This window comes from Anabas testudineus, chromosome 9, assembly GCF_900324465.2.
Source record: "Anabas testudineus chromosome 9, fAnaTes1.2, whole genome shotgun sequence".
Lineage (NCBI taxonomy): Eukaryota > Metazoa > Chordata > Actinopteri > Anabantiformes > Anabantidae > Anabas > Anabas testudineus.
The window spans coordinates 22,505,418-22,518,163 of record NC_046618.1 but is presented as its reverse complement, the minus strand read 5'-3'; the positions used below and the strand labels follow the sequence as shown (position 1 = coordinate 22,518,163).

Here is a 12,746-nt window from a genome sequence, read left to right as displayed (position 1 = left end):
CTAATCCAAAGACCCAGAGACACCAGAGACGAACTCTTCCATAAAGAACCAGTCAAGACCTCTAGATTTATTTTGCTGCAGTGAAACTTAATCCAATGCAAATGAATGCTGTAGCTTTCAGCGCTCTCCTGGGTCCATCACCCACACCTGACCTCTTACTAATTTTGGTGTGTACATCAGTATTGCAACAAAACAGTCCAAACCATCTGTCCGTCCGTCCATCCATCCATTTAAAGCCTACCTGTGCACATGCTGGACAAGAAGCACAGTCCACTCCCGCTTCATGGGATAAAAAAAAATCTGCTGTGAGGACAGCTGGGAACTGTGGAAGAAAACAAACAGAATTACAAAACAAGAAAGCTCAACAGAGGCCTGTATGTGTATGACAAAACTTACCTGTAAGAAGTTTGTGTATGCACCTGTGAGTTCAGTTGTGTTTATTTTCTATAAGTTTCACGTTGAGATATGTGGGGAAAAAACAGTATTAATAATTTCTAAATCAAAATTTTCCACGTGTTAATATAATTTACCTGGCTTCGCCGAGGCCGTCACTTCCGCTTCCTGCCATTTGGCGCCAATTTACCATCTAATTTACAGGTGAGACGTTACGTCACGTTGCTATAGCACCCTCACACAACACAGACACGGAGAAGATGGAGTTCAACAGCGCTGCTCGTTTCCACGATAATATAACACAGTTTAAAGTCTATGAAGATTACCTCGACTCCAAAGTGACGCCAATGGATTTAGTTTACTTAAAAGTGAGTTACACCTGTGCAAATCGTTCACTTTAGTCCTCTTTGTTGCCAGTTTTGTACCCTACGTGAGAACCGCATTCACAAAACCTCCAATTTAAGGTTAACTTTACTACTCTGCTACAGTTCGCGTTACGAAAATACAGCTTTCAACATGTAAACGTCAACTAAATTCTGTCTTGAATTCGGCTTGGTCCAAATCACCGAACTCTTTTTTATTTTAGTTTACATCACATGTTTCTGAGCCGCTGGGTTAAAAACGAGCAGCATTAGCTGGCTAGCGCTAACCTGGTTTAGCTAGGTCATGTTGGAAGAAACACGATGTTTCAAGTCGGCTTTTTGGTTATTCACTTAGCCTTTCATAAAATACACATTTGCCGTATCAACCATTGAACTTTTAAGAATGTTAAAATTGTTTCATATAGATTCACGATAGATGCCACATGTGCTAGTGAGCAAGCAGAAACACTTGTCAAAATGTTGAATGGTGTCTGGCGTTCGGTCCGTTTTAGGTATACGGCGTGTTTAGTCGCAATTGTAACCACATTTAGTGATGTTTAAATTAAACAAACTATCATGGTTTTGACCTCTCACTGTTTTCGACAATATACAAACTTTGGCTACAGTAAAGTAATGTCTGTGCAGTCGGACAAACGCCAGCTTTCCCAGGGTTGTCTTGAGGTTTGTTGGTGTAGTGACTGTGGCTCCTCGCTAAGTGGCAGTCTGACATAGGGTTTGTAGAAAGAGGAGACACCAAATAATTGACAAATGCTATTTTCAAATGATGGTAAAACCTTGTCTGTATTTATATGGACCCACATATACCACTAATAATCAGAATAACAGCCCAGTGCCTATAAAAAAGGCATCATGAATGAGCGGGTTGGTTCAAACTAAATAATCTGATCAACAGGATCAATTTGAACCATATTAACATTTAATTTGATTAGTTTTTCTCTTATTTTAGAATAAACTTATTATTTCTCCTCATATTTATCTAATTTGAGTAACATTAGGTTATGCTAAATGTCTTTTTAAAAAATATTTTTTATTATTCCTGATGAGCTGCAAAGACCCATTGACACTGTGCTCCTGTTTAAAAGTTGCATAATTATTTCAATCTAATTGAAGAAACACTGTCCACATTATGTCAACAGTTCACAAGTCTGACCTTCATTGACTTCACTTCAATCTGCTCCCCAGTAAACGACCATCCATCCTTTCTTCTGTCCAGTAGATGGCATACTTGGTAACGTTATGCTCAGCTGCTGCAGTGGCCACTTTGTTTGAACACCTGTGTCTACACAGAGAGGAGAACCACTCTTATCTGTCTTGATAATCAGTTGCAGCCAATCACTTTCAAACTCAATCACCCTTGTGTTGTGACATAACAGTCAGCCAGGTCATCTAACCTGTGCAGTCAAGCTGATAAGACTTAAGTTCTGATAAGTCGGCTAATTATAAACCTTTCCCCCCCTCGGATTGTCATTTAGGACATATAACCAACCATGACTATACAAAAACACTGTTTTAAGTCACTGCCAACTACCCCCTATATCCAGAAGTATTAGTCCAGGCCTGGTGTGTCACCTATAAGAAGCAGTTCATTCTTGAATCCATTCTTCTAGAAAATGTAGACAATGATCTTCAGGCCAATTTTAGGACCAGCAAATGTCTGAGACTCATTTCTGGTGAGCCACATCAAAGTTGAAGGAAAATATAACTTTTCCTCTCGGGTGTGGACGCAGGCCTGGCTGCTGGGACTTTGGGTAGGAGGACATGTGGCAGGAGCTTTGATCTGACAAGCCACAGGATTTGACAGAAAGATTTGTTTTTTAGATGATGACTTTATGGCTTGGCTTTAATGATGGTGGGTCTGCAAATAGTGATTGGAATAATGTAGCTAACAATCCCCACAGAGGCACTGACACATGCACATGCGTACACTTACTGCAGAAAACGAATGGACTTGCGTGTAGGGATGAAATCACTCTAAACCCACAAAACTAAACTATATCTGAAAATTGTGGTGCTGCAGAGGAGACTGTCACATCCATATTTTGAGGTGGTAAAACAAATTTAACCTAAATCCTTCTGGCTGACAACATTTCACATTTTATTTGTTAGTAGTCATTGGTGGTTGCTGACCTGGATTCACATCCACCATGTTGTAGAAACAGGATATAACTTGTTTAAATCATTTGTCAAGGAAATATGTGGATGATTTTCTAATTCCAGCGTTCAAAATATGAGGAGATACTATGTGAAAGAGAATTCTTTTAGGTTTTAGACAGTTTCGCAGACAAAATAAGAACTGAAGACATCACCTTGATCTCCAGGTAGTCGGAATAGCCACCTCTCAGTGTTTTGACATTTAATAGTGAGAATAGTAGTTAAACTTGTAAAGTGGTCACTAGGAAGACCAGTGAAAGCAGCACTGGCACCTTACCATGTCAGAATTCAAGCCTGACAACTTATGACAACCCCAGGCCCTTTTCTTGTCTGATTTCTTTCCTTTTCCTTTCTCTTGCAGAGCAGGGAGTTGGCCCGTAAGCTGGTGGAGCACGGCCACAAGGGCACGGTCCTGAGCAGGGAGGAATTTGTGGAGAAGAAAGCAGCTGCGCAGGCTGCTGAGCCTGCAAAGAGCAATCCTTTCTACAACAGGAGCAGAGCAGTGTGAGTGAACTTCTCACCAACTTACCATATTCACTGAGGTGTTGTCTGCATGAATAACAGGGGAGATAAATTCACACCAACCATCAGTCAAATGCCACACTTATCAAGAGGTTCTATTAAAGTCTGAAAATTAAATTAGACTGTTTTTAAAAGCCTGAATGTGCTCAGTTGATTTTGGAATCAGTCACTGTGGCTACGAGAAAAAAAATGACTCTCCTGCGCAATGTCTCTCAATGTTAGTGTTTTGTGGTTCGTTGGGTTAACTTAAATTCTGTGTGGGAAAAATAGTATTTTAGAAGAATGATCCTCAGTCTTATACCCAGAATTTATTTGTTGTGGTGCAGTCTTGGGGTTTCCTGTCCATCTGTAAGAGCACTGTGATGCTTCTCCTAATTTCAGTTCCAAATCAGATCTGAATTTCATGCCTTATTTTTGTCAAAGGATGCAACAGAAATACAGTCGTAGCATAAACTGTTGAGTTTTCCATTGAACATTTGAAATGATTATTTTGTCTTTGTGATGGTGGTGTGAAGGATTTAGGATGATTTTAAATTAGCAGGCAAGTAATAGTTCTTAGACATGAGGATACCTGGAAACCATTTAGCATTTAGCACTTTTAGTTCCTTTGTCCCAGTGGGTCTTTAGATGTCTGAATGAGGGTCTGTAAGCAAGTGTTAGCTGTCACCCTCATGACCCCGAGCAACTGATGCACTTTTGCACCGTTGCTAAATGAACGTGAGCTTAATCTGTAATGTTTACTTTATAGTTAACAACATCTTTGTCTTTCTTCCTGTGTTGTTGGGACAGGATTTATGATTTCTTGCAATGATCAGCAGCAGCCTCTCGGGGAAATTTGAAAATGCATTTTTGGCTAAAGTTGCACTGCTAATCAAAGCATGACAGGTCATAAAAATTAAATCTTTTCTAGCTGTATCCGGTGCGGTAGCGGTTTCAGCGGTTGCATTTTATCCTTTTTGATTGCAAAAAGACAGGATAAATGGGAGCAATTCATCAAGTCCTTGTCCTGCACGAACAAGGCTTTTATTTGAACGTGGCTTGCCATCTGTCTAAATTCAAATAAAAATGGTTAACATAAACAAGTTGAATGACAGAGCTACAAAGTGGAGCCCTCTATAAACTGCCCCTCCCAAGCAAAGTGATCACACAGATATTGTTCTCATACTTGATAAAGCCATGTGGTTGTGGTATCTCCTTTGATGACAAGCCAGAACAGACTCCAAATAAGTCCATTCAACACACACACACACACACACACACACACACACACACACACACACACACACACACACACACACACACACACACATACACAGTTTTGGAGTATGCAAACATTTACCTGTTAGGTGTTGAATTTGATTGAACCGTCAGATGGTTATCCAAACGTGCAGATGTCTCACTGTTGCCCCCCCCCCCACTCCCTTCCCTCCGAATGTCTGTGAACATCAGTGACACTGGTGAAATGGGAGCCTCCACACCTGCAGTTACTGTGATATTAGGCCACAAAGCCTTTCATCTTGTCCCAACAGGATCTGGGGAAATGTTGTACGGGAACACCGGGACGTTGTATACACAGTAGACTGTTCCGTTTCCAAGATCTACATCCATGTTGAGACAGTTTCAAAGGCTGCAATCCTGAAATACGTGTTTGCAGGAGTCCTGATTTTGTTTGGAACACAGGCTTAGCTTCTCCACACTGACAGCACCCACTGAAGTTAATTTTAAAGGAATACGCCAAGGAGAAGCTATCTTTTTCAGTATCAAAAAGTATGAAAAGAGGTTTTTTTTTATGGAGAACAGCAGCTGTAGTCAGCTGGGATCATCAACTCTGTACGCTGGTTACTAAATGTGGCCCAGGATGACAGCAAAAAAAGCATAAGCATACGTAAAATCTTCTTAGATCTCTCCTGTAGCATGATTCACTTCTAAGCTGTTGTTTACTATGTTAAGTATCTTCCAAACAACTGTCTCCTCTCCACAAATTGTGAAATATATTACCCTGGATGGAGCTTCAAGGCAAATTGAGGCAGTAGCACAGCAGTAGAATGTCAGGCTATGTTGTGGAAAAACTAAGTGTTTTCAACAGAAGAGTGATGCTAGGTAGTACTTTTTGTTACATTAAGGTAGTGGGTGGGCTGAAGGTTGTTGCTTCAGATTATTCGGATTTTATTTCAAATGAGAACTTAAAATTTTTCTGAAATAAAAACGTGATTTAGGTATAACATTATTAGTCTAAATGTGATGCAGATGTCCATGGTCCATAGTCTCAGTCTCAGTTCCTTCTTCCTGAAACACGACATCTGACGGATGCTCCCCCACCCCCACCAACCTTCTGACACTGGCATCCCTCCTCCTCCATATTAATTGCATCTCCTTGACACATTCAGTAGGAATATAATGATAGAGAAATCTAATATTTCTTGTAAGAGGGTATATCGTTTGCTTTGTCTGCAGGCTGTAAGCAGTGGGATAAGCGGTGTGTCAGCCTGAGCTCTGGTGAGGCGTTCAGAGACGCTACAGAGTGCAGGCCATCTGTGTTTTGAACATGTTCAGGACCCAATAGAAGTTAGTGTTCCAAATTGTTGGTGATTTTACAAAACCTTGCACCAAAAAAAGGTAGCGAACTTTCTATGTGATCCTATGACTAAATCAATTATATTTGTGAATCAAAGATAATTAGGATAGAAAAATATCTTGCATTCATTTCTATTATATATTATATTTCCTTTTTTTCTTCAAATTGCTTTAGAATCAACAAGACTCAAACATAAACAAGACATGAAAATTAGGTGATACCTTACAGCTGTTACAAATCCACACCTGGATGTAGTAGTGCGACACAAGTGTAATTTGTCTTAACCAGGCACATTTGTTAACGACTTTCAAAACCACAAGTGTAACAAGGCAGCAGAGATTGCTCCTGTTTGCCTTTTTCATTAAATCTGACAGGAACGATGTACTGACAAACATGACTTTGCTGTTTTGTGCCTGGTTTAAAACACTTTCCCATCTGCCGAGGTTATTTTAATGATTTTTGTTTTGAATGCTTAAACACCTGTTTGAGAAACATGGAGGAAGTAAGTGGAATATTTGGTTCAAATACAAAATGATCTGAAGGTAGCCCTTCCTGGCAACCCTAGAGTGGCTTGTTTTTCATCAGCACTCAACCGGCGAAAGATGAAAATGCTCTGGTAATAATCGGACTTTGCTGGGAAAGACATCACTTCTAACAGTTTTACAGTCTGCTCTGAGCTGGCTGCACTGCAAGTGGTTTTTGAATCCTCTCCAAAGTCATTAGGCAGCAGTGTTATGTTATTTCAAAAATACTTTACATTGGATGTGATTCTGTTCTAGGTACATGATAGCTTATAGCAACTTAATGTAAATTTTTTAAATGTATTCACATAATTATGTGATACATCTGCTGACTCTCACTAAGAATTCTAGAGCATTTAACCTCCTGTTTAGATCGTTGCTCCAGGACCAACGACCTGTAGGCAACTATAAGCTGACATATTTTCTTATATCCGGCTGAAGCCTGAACTCGCTGACAGGCTTCATTATTTTCCAACACATCTTACAAAAGACCTTGACAAGACTCAGGGAAAAAAATGCTGCATTTGCAGACCTTTTCCATCAAAAGTGGCAAGTTTGAGCTGTGCTCCCCTTCTCTGTTGAAATGCAGGTTGTTCTTTCCTCTGTGGTTTTCTGATTGGACTTCCACCACACTGACCCCGTGACCTCCTGTTATGGTCACATTGTGAAAACACAGGCCCCAGCATGCAATGTACCACCTGCAAAGTGGCTAAGTGTAATCAGTGCTCGCTCTGAAAAACGAGTGTGGCCAGAAAAAGTGGCAGCTGCACGGTAAACAAATTAAAATTAGCTGTTGTTCAGTCAGGGGGGAAAAAAAATCCTTCACCCCATCCAAATTTAAAAAGAGATGGTAGGAATGATTATGCACATGAGTTTGCATTTATCTTCCTCATTCATTCAACAAATGATAATCTGTGTTTTCTAAACTATGTACTTAAAGACTTTTGCACCTGCCTTATCCTCTCATGGCACTGGGTAGCCATGCTGTTTTGGGAATGCCTTTTGCCTTCTCTGTAGGCCTCGTATATCTCCCAAAGCGTGTCTTTTTTCACTACCCCGTCACTGTTCTCTTTTTTTTCCTTTTTCTCCCCCCCCCATTCTTTCTCTTCTTTTCAACCTCCCTGTGCTCTCTTGGAGACCTTTAGTGCCTGCAGGTGTATAAATAGAGCTGTTTTAAATTAAGGGCTAAGCTTGCCTGTAGCGTGCATCTGATCAATGAATGCCCCTGCACCTGTGGTAATAAAATACCAAGGGAGTGGAGATAGTGCTGTGAATGCTAATCAGATGTTGCCCCGTTGTTACCCTGTCTCATTCTTAAAACATGCTCCTCCTGACACGGAGGGAGGGAGGTGTTGCCAGCACATCATCACATCACAAAAAGGCCAAACAAAAGAGCCAGTACTCTCATCAGACATAAGTGAAATTCAATATGTGATTTAAAAGGAAACTTGAAGGCCTGAATAATTGGGATGCATCATCAGTTATGCAGTAGTTTGGCTGTGCCAAACCTGAATGTGCAGTCAGAATCAAAAAGGCCATATTGTTAGGGTTGGTGTAGTTGTATTTGTTCAGTCTTTAGAATCTAGAACAGACACTGTATAGTTTCTTGTAAACTGTATTGTGTTCAAGCAAACAAAATACATGTAGATATATAATAGCTGTTAATACTGTCTTGTATCTTGGATAATATTAACATTTGATATAAAGTCTGAGACAAACAAGGAGCAGGGAGTGCTGCTGAGGCGTGAGGCCTCCATTTCCTATCTGCTCAAGTCCATGTCAGCATATGTTCTGACCTCGCGTGCTCATGGCAGCCTTCAAGGTTCCCATCAGGCTCCCTGCGATCTCCCCACAGTCCAGACCAGAGCCATGCTCATTGTCCATTGTGCTGCTCCACTTTTCAATCTGCTTGAAGAATTTTTCACTCTGTAACTCTCTGTTCTATATTAAAAGTGAGCTATCACTCGCAGCGCCAAGTAAAACCAGTGCCACAAACACGCAGAGTGAATACATTTCACTGCAGATCCAACCTCCATATGCGCAGCAAAAATAAGATCTTGGATGTGACTGACATGAGAAGCCTCACAAAGCTGATCCCAGGCTCCTTTTTTAGCAAGCCAAACCCCCGCCACTCTCCACGACTGCTGCTCTGGTGAGAGCCCTCAGGCGACGAGGTTTTGCAGTTTCTGTTACATATGCTGTCAAGCCAATTGCCTTCCTTGCACTTTGTGATTTTGGACGGTTGTGTAAATTTGGAGCTCTCCGCTGGAAGCTCAGTCCCGAGACAGGCTTAAGCTCGCTACCACATCCCACTGTGCAGCACATACATCAACACACGCCAGTTTAGGTCCAGCTGGTGCAGCAGATTAATGGATAATAAATAACAAGCTGTCGTTTGACCTGGATGTTTGCACATATACTATATTTCATATTAATGACTTGATTGATGAAACAGCTGCACTAATTCACTGGCTATATGTAAGACACCAAACAATATTATGACTTATTTTGACAAAATGACCCTAATGGTGTCTCTAAGTTCAAAGCTATTCAGCCATGCTTTTCAGTCTTCAGTCTTGCACAACTCAGCTCTCTTTCCTAGTTTTTACTGTGGTTGTCTATTGGACTCTGAATGACTGAAATCGCAGGCGACCCACACTCCTGCACCTGAATGTCTCCTGTGAGGGAGCCCCTGATGTGCTGCTGTTACTGCTACACCTTCTGTAAATCAAGGTCTACTCACTAGCTCTTTCTGGAGCTTTCAACTACTGTATATTTCACACACAGTAGCATTCTGACCGCAGTGTTCTGTGTGCATTTACAGCTTTTTTTCCTTTCATGGAGATATCCACATACAGTGGCAAGAAAAAGTATGTGTCTGCATTAATTTGTCATAAAATGTGAACTGATCCTTCACATAGTTAATAAACAAAGTATAAACAAAAATGATGTACCTAAAATAATAACACAAAAAATCAGATCTCTTATGTCTCATAAAAACCTCGTAGTGCTAGTGGAAAAAGTCTGTGAACCCTTGGAATAACTGGTTGACAGCTTTATGTAAATCAACAGTTCTTGATTGTAGATCCTCTGAAAGATTCTTTTGTCATGGCATGGCTCAAACCAAAGTTTGAGAGGGTTTTGTCCTTTTTTTTTTTGACCCTCAAAGTAATTTTCTTCCATGTATGGTAATGGCACAATGAGGTTACATACTTTTTCGTGCCACTTTACATACTGCATGTTCATGCCAGATGTAAATGTAATCTAAATCAAACTTAAATTCTTGATTTTGGTATCTGTTAACCTTGTCTGCAAATTTGAAATTACAAAATAATCTTAAGAAAATTATGAAAAAATGTTTAATGACCATGTTATTTTTTTCCCAGGTAATGGAATTGCACTGGTAGTGTTAGCATAATATATATATATATATACACACACACACTTTGAATTTGAGTTGCCATCACATTAGTCACATGGTTAATGCTAATTAGTGACAGCTAATGTGATGTTGCACCATCTGGTCTGATTTATTTAGTCTGACTAATTTCCTCTTCTTCACATCTTAGACCTAGTGACTGACTGACTAGTAATGACCTTCTGCAAGAGTGACTTATTGAGGTTTTCTTTAACATGTTATGTCCTCCCCCTCAGACTCTGTAGGTCTGTTGTTTAACCATATGTAAAACTGACTTTTACACACACACTCTCGGTCTGCACTGTAGTTCTCCTTTGTACTATTGATTGAGGATGAGTGTAAGAATCTCCATGAGGCAAGGCCTGGTGGTAGTTTAATTATACTCACATTAGATTTTTTTTAACTGCTGTTTAGTTGTGGCAGTTTTTATAACCAAGAATAAAAATGAGACCTGTAAGAATAAGGGAATTCTTCACTAATCAGCAGTTGAAATTAGCTGAAAAATAAATGATTTCATATGTGCTGCTTTGCATTACAGTGTAAGCTAAGAAACTGATGAGAAAGAAACCACACTGTTAACATGTGCAAAGCAGACCACCATTCAGGGACGAGAGCTTGTTCACTCATTTTAGGATTCGCATTAGAGTAGGTTTCATGTGGCTCTGCCCAAATCTACAGTATATATCAGATTTCAAATCAAAACATGAGTGTGAATTATTTTTTATTCTATTTGGACTACAGTGTCATTCATTGCATGTTGCACAAATGTAATATATCTAGGTTTGCCTCAGTAAGAACTTAGTACGACAAGGATGACAATGATTCCTTTGATCCGCTCTCAGAAACATGCACTTCCCAGGGAGGCAATGCATGATGTGGAACCTCTTCGAACCCCAAGTGGCCAAAATATACAAAGAAACCTCAGGTAGAATATCATGAGTATCACATGGGTAACTGATGCTTTCAGCTCATTGTAATCAGAGGTGACAGAGGATTTTAGAAAAAGCTCAAAATAAAGTAAATTGTCACGCTGTGTGGAATTTCCCCCAACGTTCACCAGCCCAAAATAATATTTTCCATAAGATTCATTTTCCCAAGCACTCTGAGGAAAAATATTCTGGTATGGTACGCGTTGTTTCTCAAGAAATCAGTGTATTATTGAAAGTTCCCATCTGCCATATTGTCAAAAGTTGCTGTTTAATGAAAGCCTCAATCTGTAAAACTGGCTCAAATAAGATTCTTTTTTTTATGTTACAAAACAACAAATGAAAATCTATCAGAAAACACTGTTTGCCAGTTGCTGAATATTTATCTGCAACATTAAGAAGGAATGCCGCCCCTTCTCAGTTCCTCAAAGTACTTTTAAATGAAATTCCATTAATTATACTCGGAATTATATGCAGAATTTTTGCACATGTTGGAGAGGACACAACTTGTTTTTTGGGGAAATTTGAACATTAAATGTTCAGTGGGGCGCAATGATAACAAAACAAGATCCTGTTGTGGCCGAAGCAAAACATTGGCCGATTTACTGACCCATAGTGCATGCTATGCTAGTTGAATTGAGGAAATAATGTAGTTATCACTGGGAATAAGTAGATCCAGGAGGCTTAGAGTGCAGGAAGAAAACTCATGGGTTTTAGTATAGCTGAGTATGTTTCACTGTAATGCCCTGTTTATGCATGTATAAACAAACGGTCCCTAGAGGATAGTTGCTGTGCAGTAACAGCTGTTTACCCCCAACAGTTGACAGCGTTGCATACAGCAAACACAAGTTTAACATTGTGAATAAACATGTTGTAACAGTCTGAGGCTGGATATAGATATATATTTAAATTTGGTTCCTGGTTTGACATTGTGTGTGACATGCCAGATTTATTTAATTAGTGAAATCACTAGAAACACTGATAGCAGGTGCTGTTGAAGGGTACAGCTGAAACTTAGTCGCTACTGTATGAAGTTGCTGGCTTTGTGCATGTTTTTCTAAAGCAGGGTTCTGTGATTGTTGTGATGGAAGATAAAATAGCTCTGCTGTCTTCATAACTTACCAAATGTGTAAAATTTGATTTAAGTGTTATTGTATTGCTTTGGCATTTTATAAGTCTTTAAACACACTGGTCTGTTAATCCAACTGGACTTATTTGCTTTCTACCTCTACCTCCTATTGCAGCTGGTACTGTATTTCTGATACAACACAACTGATAGTGTTATCTTCTTGGTGACGATGGTCCTTAAGGACTTAAGGAAGCTAAAGCTAAAGTACCTAAGCTGAGACACACACACAGACACACAAACACCTTGCATTCTTTTGGGATGTTGGACTATTTGCACTATTTAAAGCTGCTTATGCAGATACTTCCAGTTGATGTAATGGTTGGCGCTGCACTGTTTGTACATGTAGTCAGGGCTCCTTTGTTTTTTTGATTGTTATAGTTATCTTTCCTGTGTGTGTGTGTGTATATGTATGTATATATATGTACTGTATATAAGCTTGTAAGAAGTAGATACTCTATGCACATATGTCTTACAGTAATATAGGTTGTTTTGTAGCACTTCCCTGTTTTTTTAAATGACCAATCAGCACATCATTCTTTCATTCAAGTAATTTCTAACCTGTAGGACAGACACTCTTAAACGGATATATTTCCTTAACAAGCTGGAGGATGACAGTTCACATCTCCTCCCTTCATTTCTACTAATTCTCGGGCCCACCTGCCTTGACCACAATCCAAAAACAAGACCCTAACACACTGATGTAGATCACAGTTAGCTTAATACCTAGT

General features: G+C 39.7%; 1 protein-coding gene across 1 annotated transcript in view; it reads left to right on the top strand.

The window, feature by feature from the left end:
* Positions 1-640: 640 nt before the first annotated feature.
* Positions 641-12,746, top strand: part of cfap299 (cilia and flagella associated protein 299) — a 63,164-nt gene continuing 51,058 nt past the window's right edge. Inside the window, exons 1-2 of the mRNA XM_026343654.1 lie at positions 641-761; positions 3,289-3,431. Coding sequence (XP_026199439.1) covers positions 654-761; positions 3,289-3,431 — 251 coding nt within the window. The 5' untranslated portion in view covers positions 641-653. The remainder of the gene's footprint in view (positions 762-3,288; positions 3,432-12,746) is intronic.